Raw genomic sequence first — 12,500 nt, 5'->3', positions numbered from 1 at the left:
ACTATACCTACATGTACATACTACCTCAATTAGCCCGACTAACCGGTGTCTGTATGTAGCCTCGCTACTTTTATAGCCTCACTACTTTTATAGCCTCGCTACTTTTATTGCCTCGCTACTGTTAGTTTCAAATGTCTTTTTACTGTTGCTTTATTTCTTTACTTACCCACACACACACACACACACACACACACACACACACACACACACACACACACACACACACACACACACACACACACACACACACACACACACACACACACACACACACACACACACACACACACATTTTTCGCACTATTGGTTAGAGCCTTTAAATAAGCATTTCACTGTTGTATTCGGCGCACTTGACAAATAATTTGATTTGATTTGAAATTACCCCTAGATAGCTACTGATCTTTATAGTTAGGATTGTGAAAGGTAACTCTGATCACAGATCAGTCACTAAGATCTTTACAGTGAGGATTGTGGAAGGTAACATGCAACATCCACCCCAGGACTATTTCTATTATATCATGTAGTACAGCATGGCCTGCCAGTCCATGTTATTGAGGGATTACTTAAGAGCAGCGGTCTAAGGCACTGCATCTCAGTGCTAGAGGCGTCACTACAGACCCTGGTTCGATTCCAGGCTGTATCATCAACCGGTCGTGATTGGGAGTCCCATAGGGCGGCATTGTCCAGCGTCATCCAGGTTAGGGTTTGGCCGGGGTAGGCCGTCATTATAAATAAGAATTTGTTCTTAACTGACTTACCTAGTTAAATAAAGGTTAAATAAAGGTTAAATAAATAAAATGATATATCATAATAAGGCCAGAGGGGGTGTAGTATATGGCCAATATATCACGGCTAAGGGCTGTTCTACTCACGACGCAACGCAGAGTGACTGGATACCGCTCTTTAGCCGTGATATATTGGTCATATACCACAAACACCCGAGGTGCCTTATTGCTGTTATAAACTGGTTACCAACGTCATTAGAGCAGGACAAATGATGGGTATGACAAAACATATACCACGGCTTTCAGCCAACCAGAATTCAGGGCTCGTACCACCCAGTTTTATAATGTATAATATAGACCACGTTCCATAGAATTAGAATGACTAGAACAGACATAGAATTAGAATGACTAGAACAGACATAGAATTAGAATGACTAGAACAGACATAGAATTAGAATGACTAGAACAGACATAGAATTAGAATGACTAGAACAGACATAGAATTAGAATGACTAGAACAGACATAGAATTAGAATGACTAGAACAGACATAGAATTAGAATGCCTAGAACAGACAGAATTAGAGTGACTAGAACAGTCATAGCATTAGAATGACTAGAACAGACATAGCATTAGAATGACTAGAACAGACATAGCATTAGAATGACTAGAACAGACATAGAATTAGAATGCCTAGAACAGACACCCTCCATTCCAATATCAATTTCCAATGTCAGAGGTTCTATTTCTGTTCTGCTCATGTATGTTACATTGATCGACCCTGACTCCTTCACATCACAGTGAACACACACACACACACACACACACACACACACACACACACACACACACACACACACACACACACACACACACACACACACACACACACACACACACACACACACACTGGTCCACTGAGCGTTGCATCAGCTGTGTTGCTTGGTGTTGCTTCATATGTTGCAAACAATATCTCTTTGTTCTGTTTCCTAGCAACTGTCCAAACAAGCTGAGTAGTGTGTGTGAGTGTGTTTTTGTATGTGTGTGCACGTGTGTGTGCGCATACATGTGTGTGTGTGTGTGTGTGTGTGTGTGTGTGTGTGTGTGTGTGTGTGTGTGTGTGTGTGTGTGTGTGTGTGTGTGTGTGTGTGCACATGTGTGCGTATGTGTGCGTGTGTGTTCGTGTGTGTGTTTGTGTGTGCGTGCGTGCGTGTGTTCGTGTGTGTTCGTGTGTGTTCGTGTGTGTTCGTGTGTGTATGTGTGTGTTCGTGTGTGTATGTGTGTGTTCGTGTGTGTATGTGTGTGTTCGTGTGTGTGTGTGTTCGTGTGTGTTCGTGTGTGCGCACGCATGTGTGTGTGTGTGTGTGCGCGTGTGTGTGTGTTCGTGTGTGTGTGTTTGTGTGTGCGTGTGTGTGTGTGTGTGCGTGTGTGTGTGTGTGTGTGTACCTTGATGCCACTGCGGACAGTGACCACTGGAGGCTGTCTCTTCATGGAGGTGATGGTGATGGTACACATCTGGTTGTCAAGGCGATTGTTTTCACCGTCGTAAACAATAAAATGGAAGATGTCCGTCACCGGCTGATTTCCTATCTCAAAGGAAGTGATGTAGCTTGCATGGCAGGAAGGAAATGTGAGCTTTAGTGAAGTTCATCGCAAAACAAAACAATAACATGTTTTACCCAAAACCAGCGCAAAATAATCCCTTGTTTACTATTAACAACAACAACAACAATGATGTGACATATTGAAAGACATAGCATACTACAAGTTTACTGTAACATGTACACATTATAAGGGGTAATACATGCTTATAACAAGTCATAAATCATTATAGCTATCGATTGCTTTTAAGAAAAGTGTCACCCATCGTTCACTTTCATGAACGATGATCTACAGATTAGTGGTGGAAGATTCTCCTCACACTAATAAAACACGTTATACATGCAGATCTATATCTCTATATCTGATCTATATCTGAGCTACGTCTCTATATCTGATCTATATCTCTATATCTGATCTATATCTCTATATCTGATCTATATCTCTATATCTGATCTATATCTGAGCTACGTCTCTATATCTGATCTATATCTCTATATCTGATCTATATCTCTATATCTGATCTATATCTCTAGATCTGATCTATATCTGAGCTACGTCTCTATATCTGATCTATATCTCTATATCTGATCTATATCTCTATATCTGATCTATATCTCTATATCTGATCTATATCTCTATATCTGATCTATATCTGATCTAGATCTCTATATCTGATCTGTGTGATCTAGATCTCTATATCTGATCTATGTCTGATCTATATCTCTATATCTGATCTATGTCTGATCTATATCTCTATATCTGATCTATGTCTGATCTATATCTCTATATCTGATCTATATCTGATCTATAGCTCTATATCTGACCTTTATCTGATCTAGATCTCTATATCTGATCTATGTCTCTATATCTGATCTATAACTGATCTATATCTCTATATCTGAGCTATATCTGATCTATAACTGATCTATATCTCTATATCTGAGCTAGATCTCTATATCTGATCTATGTCTCTATATCTGATCTATAACTGATCTATATCTCTATATCTGAGCTATATCTCTATATCTGATCTATAACTGATCTATATCTCTATATCTGAGCTATATCTCTATATCTGAGCTATATCTCTATATCTGATCTATATCTGGTCTATATCTCTATATCTGATCTAGATCAGATCTATATTTGATCTATGTCTCTATATTTGATCTATAACTGATCTATATCTCTATATCTGATCTATGTCTGGTCTATATCTCTATATCTGATCTAGATCAGATCTATATTTGATCTACGTCTCTATATCTGATCTATAACTGATCTATATCTCTATAATTTGTAAGTCGCTCTGGATAAGAGCACTGCTAAATGACTTAAATGTAAATGTAAATCTGAGCTATATATCTTTATCTGATCTATATCTCTATATCTGATCTATGTCTGGTCTATATCTCTTTATCTGATCTATATCTCTATATCTGATCTATGTCTGGTCTATATCTCTATATCTGATCTATAGTTGATCTACGTCTCTATAACTGATCTATATGTCTATATCTGATCTATATCTCTATATCTGATCTATATCTGATCTATAGTTGATCTACGTCTCTATATCTGATCTATAACTGATCTATAGCTCTATATCTGATCTATGTTTGGTCTATATCTCTATATCTGATCTAGATCAGATCTATATTTGATCTACGCCTCTATATCTGATCTATATCTGATCTATATCTCTATATCTGATCTATGTCTGGTCTATATCTCTATATCTGATCTAGATCAGATCTATATTTGATCTACGTCTCTATATCTGATCTATAACTGATCTATATGTCTATATCTGATCTAGATCAGATCTATATTTGATCTACGTCTCTATATCTGATCTATGTTTGGTCTATATCTCTATATCTGATCTAGATCAGATCTATATTTGATCTACGTCTCTATATCTGATCTATAACTGATCTATAGCTCTATATCTGATCTATGTTTGGTCTATATCTCTATATCTGATCTAGATCAGATCTATATTTGATCTACGTCTCTATATCTGATCTATAACTGATCTATATCTCTATATCTGATCTATATCTGATCTATATCTCTATATCTGATCTAGATCAGATCTATATTTGATCTACGTCTCTATAACTGATCTATAACTGATCTATATATCTATATCTGATCTATAGCTCTATATCTGATCTATGTCTGGTCTATATCTCTATATCTGATCTATATCTGATCTATATTTGATCTACGTCTCTATATCTGATCTATAACTGATCTATATGTCTATATCTGATCTATATCTGATCTATATGTCTATATCTGATCTATAACTGATCTATATGTCTATATCTGATCTATAACTGATCTATATGTCTATATCTGATCTATAACTGATCTATATGTCTATATCTGATCTATAACTGATCTATATCTCTATATCTGATCTATAACTGATCTATATCTGATCTATATCTGATCTATAACTGATCTATATGTCTATATCTGATCTATAACTGATCTATATCTCTATATCTGATCTATATCTGATCTATATCTCTATATCTGATCTATAACTGATCTATATGTCTATATCTGATCTATATCTGATCTATATGTCTATATCTGATCTATATCTGATCTATATGTCTATATCTGATCTATAACTGATCTATATGTCTATATCTGATCTATAACTGATCTATATGTCTATATCTGATCTATAACTGATCTATATGTCTATATCTGATCTATAACTGATCTATATGTCTATATCTGATCTATATCTGATCTATATCTGATCTATATCTGATCTATATCTGATCTATATCTGATCTATAACTGATCTATATGTCTATATCTGATCTATATCTGATCTATATGTCTATATCTGATCTATATCTGATCTATAACTGATCTATATGTCTATATCTGATCTATATCTGATCTATAACTGATCTATATGTCTATATCTGATCTATATCTGATCTATATCTGATCTATAACTGATCTATATGTCTATATCTGATCTATAACTGATCTATATGTCTATATCTGATCTATATCTGATCTATATCTGATCTATATCTGATCTATATCTGATCTATATGTCTATATCTGCAGAACGGATCTGAACACATCAAACATCCTCTATCTCTCACAGTGCCGATATGAAGACTAATGGTGTATATAAAGCCCTTTAAAAACGAGCAAAATGTACCTGAATAAAATATAATATTTTGCTAATTCTCATTAACACAGAAAGGCAGTCTGGTAAGTTTATCAAAAACAAGTGATGTAAACCCACAGCCCCAGAGATGTTTGCTATAATATTAGCCTAGTGTGCTAATTTGCATCAATGCTAATCAGAGGCACATTATGGGGATGAAGATCCAAGGCCTAATTTTTGTTTTCATTTTGATGCCTGGTTTTCATTGTGTGTGTGTGTGTGTGTGTGTGTGTGTGTGTGTGTGTGTGTGTGTGTGTGTGTGTGTGTGTGTGTGTGTGTGTGTGTGTGTGTGTGTGTGTGTGTGTGTGTGTGTGTGTGTGTGTGTGTGTGTGTGTATATGTGTGTGTGTCTGTGTGTCTCTTCCAGGTGGTTGATATTTAATGTTCGCTAATTAGACATGCTAATTACATTACATTTACATTTAAGTCATTTAGCAGACGCTCTTATCCAGAGCGATTAATTGAGCTAAGCTGTTTCCCATATCATCGCTAAAACACACTAATCTTTTTCTACCGTTTCTATTGTACAGTAGGAGTGACAGAAGATAGAAGCCATTACTTTTACAGAAACCTTTCGACTAAGTCGCTACTTTAAGTCTAAATGAGAATTGCTCTCAATTAAATAACTTGGACCGAAAAAAAAAATCTAAATTTATTTTGAAATAAAAATCTACACGGCAGAACAAATGGTCTGAATAATGACTTCAATAATAACATAGGAGCTGGTAGAAATGGTTACCAGAATGTGAAGTGGACAACAGAAATAAGTTTCAATCTGTCCAGTTCTTTACAGATCAGTACAGGTAAAGTAGAAGCAAACAAGGAGAGGAAGCTACTTTAGATTACTTTCTCCATGGTGAAAGAGGAGTACTCTGTCATCCTCTCTCTCGACCTGCCTCTCTCTCTCTGCCTCTCTCTCTCTGCCTCTCTCTCTCTGCCTCTCTCTCTCTGCCTCTCTGCCTCTCTCTATCTGCCTCTCTCTATCTGCCTCTCTGCCTCTCTCTATCTGCCTCTCTCTCTGTCTCTCTCTCTGTCCCTCTCTCTGTCCCTCTCTCTGTCCCTCTCTCTGCCTCTCTCTCTCTGCCTCTCTCTCTCTGCCTCTCTCTTTCTGCCTCTCTCTTTCTGCCTCTCTCTTTCTGCCTCTCTCTCTGCCTCTCTCTCTCTGCCTCCCTCTCTGCCTCTCTCTCTCTGCCTCTCTCTCTCTGCCTCTCTCTCTCTGCCTCTCTCTCTCTGCCTCTCTCTCTGCCTCTCTCTCTCTCTGCCTCTCTCTCTCTCTGCCTCTCTCTCTCTCTGCCTCTCTCTCTCTGCCTCTCTCTCTCTGCCTCTCTCTCTCTCCCTCTCTCTCTCTGCCTCTCTCTCTCTGCCTCTCTCTCTCTGCCTCTGTCTCTCTGCTTCTGTCTCTCTGCCTCTTTCTCTCTGCCTCTCTCTCTCTGCCTCTCTCTCTCTGCCTCTCTCTCTGCCTCTCTCTCTCTCTGCCTCTCTCTCTCTGCCTCTCTCTCTGCCTCTCTCTCTCTGCCTCTCTCTCTGCCTCTCTCTCTCTGCCTCTTTCTCTCTGCCTCTTTCTCTCTGCCTCTCTCTCTCTGCCTCTCTCTCTCTGCCTCTCTCTCTCTGCCTCTCTCTCTCTGCCTCTCTCTCTGCCTCTCTCTCTGCCTCTCTCTCTCTGCCCCTCTCTCTCTGCCTCTCTCTCTCTGCCTCTCTCTCTCTGCCTCTCTCTCTGCCTCTCTCTCTGCCTCTCTCTCTCTGCCCCTCTCTCTCTGCCTCTCTCTCTCTGCCTCTCTCTCTCTGCCTCTCTCTCTCTGCCTGTCTCAATTCAACTAAATTCAATGGTTTTATTGTCATGGGAAACATATGTTCACGTTGCCAAAGCAAGTGAAACAGATAATAAACAAAGTTTAAATAATCCGTTAAAAAAAGAAATGTACAGTAAATATTACACTTCACAAAAGTGAAGAATATAGACATTTCAAATATCATAATATGTATTCACTCTGTCTGTCTATGTGTTTAATGGAACTGTCTCTACCTGATCCTGTGTTTGTTGATGTCGTCCACAGTGAAAGAGGAGTACTCTGTCATCTCCTGGTGCTCTGAGTCTGACCCTGTCCTGGTCAGGATGCCGTACATAGGAACTGACACCAGCTGAATACGTATCTTCTCATCTGGAGAGGTGTCGCTCTGCAAAATATGATCACATATTTCATGATACAGTACCGGTCAAGTTCACCTTAGGACCTATGCTACCGGTCAAGTTCACCTTAGGACCTATACTACCGGACAAGTTCACCTTAGGACCTATACTACCGGACAAGTTCACCTTAGGACCTATACTACCGGTCAAGTTCACCTTAGGACCTATACTACCGGTCAAGTTCACCTTAGGACCTATACTACCGGACAAGTTCACCTTAGGACCTATTCTACCGGACAAGTTCACCTTAGGACCTATGCTACCAGTCAAGTTCACCTTAGGACCTATACTACCAGTCAAGTTCACCTTAGGACCTATGCTACCAGTCAAGTTCACCTTAGGACCTATGCTACCAGTCAAGTTCACCTTAGGACCTATGCTACCAGTCAAGTTCACCTTAGGACCTATGCTACCAGTCAAGTTCAACTTAGGACCTATACTACCGGACAAGTTCACGTTAGGACCTATACTACCGGACAAGTTCACCTTAGGACCTATGCTACCGGTCAAGTTCACCTTAGGACCTATGCTACCGGTCAAGTTCACCTTAGGACCTATACTACCAGTCAAGTTCACCTTAGGACCTATACTACCGGACAAGTTCACGTTAGGACATATGCTACCGGTCAAACGTTTTAGAACACCTGCTCATTCAATGGTTTTTCTTTGTGTTTATTTCCTACGTTGTAGAACAATAGTGAAGACATCAAACCTTTTTTTTCAAAGCTGTCATCAAGGAAAAGGGTGGCTATTTGAAGAATCTCATATATAAAATATATTTAGATTTGTTTAACACTTTTTTTGGTTACTACATGACTCCATATGTGTTATTTCATAGTTTTGATGTCTTCATTATTATTCTACAATATAGAAAATAGTAAAAAATAATAATAATTTGAATGAGTAGGTGTTTGAAAACTTTTGACCGGTAGTGTACAGTAAACACTCAGGTGTGTTTACTAACAGTATAACCAGGTGTGTTTACTAACAGTATAACCCAGGTGTGTTTACTAACAGTATAACCAGGTGTGTTTACTAACAGTATAACCCAGGTGTGTTTACTAACAGTATAACCAGGTGTGTTTACTAACAGTATAACCCAGGTGTGTTTACTAACAGTATAACCAGGTGTGTTTACTAACAGTATAACCAGGTGTGTTTACTAACAGTATAACCAGGTGTGTTTACTAACAGTATAACCCAGGTGTGTTTACTAACAGTATAACCAGGTGTGTTTACTAACAGTATAACCAGGTGTGTTTACTAACAGTATAACCCAGGTGTGTTTACTAACAGTATAACCCAGGTGTGTGTACTAACAGTATAACCCAGGTGTGTTTACTAACAGTATAACCAGGTGTGTTTACTAACAGTATAACCAGGTGTGTTTACTAACAGTATAACCCAGGTGTGTTTAATAACAGTATAACCAGGTGTGTTTACTAACAGTATAACCCAGGTGTGTTTACTAACAGTATAACCCAGGTGTGTTTACTAACAGTATAACCAGGTGTGTGTACTAACAGTATAACCCAGGTGTGTTTACTAACAGTATAACCAGGTGTGTTTACTAACAGTATAACCCAGGTGTGTTTACTAACAGTATAACCAGGTGTGTTTACTAACAGTATAACCCAGGTGTGTTTACTAACAGTATAACCAGGTGTGTGTACTAACCGTATAACCCAGGTGAGTGCGTCTGATGACACTAGTACTTTTTTCAGGAACCTCCATGGACAGCAGGGCCTCTGGGTCTCTCCTGGGCCCGTCGCCCCCGACGCCCAACACAACCACCTGTACCACCGCCGTCGTCATGGAGAAGCCGTCGGTAACGGTAAAGGTGATGGCGTCCTCGTCGGTGGAGAGGCCAGAGTGTTCGTACTGCAAAACGTTATGGGTCACGTCACTGAAGGAGAACGTGTCACCTGGATTGACAAAGGAGTAGAATGATACTGTTAAATAAATACAACTGTTATGTTATTCTTAATGGTCTGGCTACCTACTGATCTAACTACCTACTGTTACATGTCTAGCTACCTACTGTTACAGGTCTAGCTACCTACTGGTCTAGCTACCTATTGGTCTAACTACCTACTGTTACTGGTCTAACTACCTACTGTTACAGGTCTAGCTACCTACTGGTCTAACTACCTACTGTTACTGGTCTAACTACCTACTGTTACTGGTCTAGCTATCTACTGGTCTAGCTACCTACTGATCTAACTACCTACTGTTACAGGTCTAGCTATCTACTGGTCTAGCTACCTTCTGGTCTAACTATCTACTTTTACTGGTCTAACTATCTACTGGTACTGTTCTAGCTACCTACTGGTCTAGCTACCTTCTGGTCTAACTATCTACTGTTACTGGTCTAGCTATCTACTGGTCTAGCTATCTACTGGTCTAGCTACCTACTGATCTAACTACCTACTGTTACAGGTCTAGCTACCTACTGGTCTAGCTACCTACTGTTTCTGGTCTAGCTACCTACTGTTACTGGTCTAGCTACCTACTGGTCTAACTACCTACTGTTTCTGGTCTAGCTACCTACTGTTTCTGGTCTAGCTACCTACTGTTACCGGTCTAGCTACCTACTGGTCTAACTACCTACTGTTTCTGGTCTAGCTACCTACTCTTACTGGTCTAGCTACCTACTGTTACTGGTCTAGCTACCTACTGTTACTGGTCTAGCTACCTACTGTTACTGGTCTAGCTACCTACTGTTACAGGTCTAGCTACCTACTGGTCTAGCTACCTACTGTTTCTGGTCTAGCTACCTACTGTTACTGGTCTAGCTACCTACTGGTCTAACTACCTAATGTTTCTGGTCTAGCTACCTACTGTTTCTGGTCTAGCTACCTACTGTTACTGGTCTAGCTACCTACTGGTCTAACTACCTACTGTTTCTGGTCTAGCTACCTACTGTTACTGGTCTAACTGCCTACTGTTACTGGTCTAGCTACCTACTGTTACTGGTCTAGCTACCTACTGTTTCTGGTCTAGCTACCTACTGTTACTGGTCTAACTACCTACTGTTACTGGTCTAGCTACCTACTGTTACTGGTCGAACTGCCTACTGTTACTGGTTTAGCTACCTACTGTTACTGGTCTAGCTACCTACTGTTACTGGTCTAGCTACCTACTGTGACTGGTCGAACTGCCTACTGTTACTGGTCTAGCTACCTACTGGTCTAGCTACCTACTGTTTCTGGTCTAGCTACCTACTGTTACTGGTCTAGCTACCTACTGTTACCGGTCTAGCTACCTACTGTTACTGGTCTGGTCTAGCTACCTGTTACTGGTCTAGCTACCTACTGGTCTACTGCTACCTACTGTTACTGGTCTAGCTACCTACTGGTCTAGCTACCTACTGTTTCTGGTCTAGCTACCTACTGTTACTGGTCTAGCTACCTACTGTTACTGGTCTAGCTACCTACTGTTACTGGTCTAGCTACCTACTGTTACTGGTCTAGCTACCTACTGTTACTGGTCTAGCTACCTACTGTTACTGGTCTAGCTACCTACTGTTACTGGTCTAGCTACCTACTGTTACTGGTCTAGCTACCTACTGTTACTGGTCTAGCTACCTACTGGTCTAGCTAACTACTGTTACTGGTCTAGCTACCTACTGGTCTAGCTACCTACTGTTACTGGTCTAGCTACCTACTGGTCTAGCTAACTACTGTTACTGGTCTAGCTACCTACTGGTCTAGCTACCTACTGGTCTAGCTAACTACTGTTACTGGTCTAGCTACCTACTGGTCTAGCTACCTACTGTTACTGGTCTAGCTACCTACTGTTACTGGTCTAGCTACCTACTGTTACTGATCGAGCTACCTACTGTTACTGGTCTAGCTACTACAAATAGGTACTAAAGTAATTGCAATAATTAGTTATAATGTATAACCAGCTAAAGAGTGCTTATAGAGTATCAAGTAACAATGTTATTTTGTCTTGTTGATTCAATGGGCATGATCCCACCATACAGTGAAGTTTCACAGGAATAACGCATCTTGCCCGGGTTTAAGCTAAATCACACTAGTCTAACTAACCCCCGCTCTTGTTCTTCTACATAATTCGGTGACACTTTGTCTTTCAGTGTGTTATTGTTCTCTTTGTCTGTGTGTTGACTCTGCTTCTCACCATTCATCATCTCAGTCTGTGAGTCAAACTCCATCTTGAGCAAGGTTCCATGGACCGGTCCTTCCACCAGCTCAAACTCCAACTCATCAGGAGCTGTATCTGCATCAGTTACTGCCAGCTGCTGCCCACCTACACCAAGTGACATTGAGGATGAAAGCCACGTTGCATACCGATGTGTTTTGTATGTCAACAGTAATGCGCTATCAGTTAATGATACACTGACTATTTCAATTATTTGTTGTGTATTCTTTTTTCATTTTTTTCATCTAAGAACTAATTTTTTATTTACAATGACAACCCGCTGCAGCATTGTAAATGACGCGCTGCCAAATGTCCTGTAGTCAAGGGTGGAAGAGGGTCGTTAAGTCTTACCTATGGGTGTTCGTCCACCCATGCTAACCTCCAGAACAGGGTCAAGGATCTGAAACACCGGAGGATGCTGGTAGTTGGCCAACAGGTGGATGGAAAAGTCAATCTCTGGAGTGGTGTGTTCCCCGTCCGACACTGGAACACACACGCACGCATGCACGCACGCACGCACGCACGCACGCACGCACGCACGCACACACACACACACACACACACACACACACACACACACACACACACACACACACACACACACACACACAG

General features: G+C 40.3%; 1 protein-coding gene across 1 annotated transcript in view; it reads right to left on the bottom strand.

The window, feature by feature from the left end:
* Positions 1-12,500, bottom strand: part of LOC124036646 (extracellular matrix organizing protein FRAS1-like) — a 142,273-nt gene that overhangs the window by 82,460 nt on the left and 47,313 nt on the right. The window contains exons 9-13 of the mRNA XM_046351469.1: positions 12,240-12,371; positions 11,868-11,996; positions 9,402-9,649; positions 7,560-7,711; positions 2,171-2,333 (exon numbers count right to left, since the gene is read on the bottom strand). Coding sequence (XP_046207425.1) covers positions 2,171-2,333; positions 7,560-7,711; positions 9,402-9,649; positions 11,868-11,996; positions 12,240-12,371 — 824 coding nt within the window. The remainder of the gene's footprint in view (positions 1-2,170; positions 2,334-7,559; positions 7,712-9,401; positions 9,650-11,867; positions 11,997-12,239; positions 12,372-12,500) is intronic.

This window comes from Oncorhynchus gorbuscha, linkage group LG05 (genome assembly GCF_021184085.1).
Source record: "Oncorhynchus gorbuscha isolate QuinsamMale2020 ecotype Even-year linkage group LG05, OgorEven_v1.0, whole genome shotgun sequence".
In the NCBI taxonomy this organism is placed as follows: Eukaryota; Metazoa; Chordata; class Actinopteri; order Salmoniformes; family Salmonidae; genus Oncorhynchus; species Oncorhynchus gorbuscha.
This window is presented reverse-complemented; position numbering and strand designations above follow the sequence as displayed.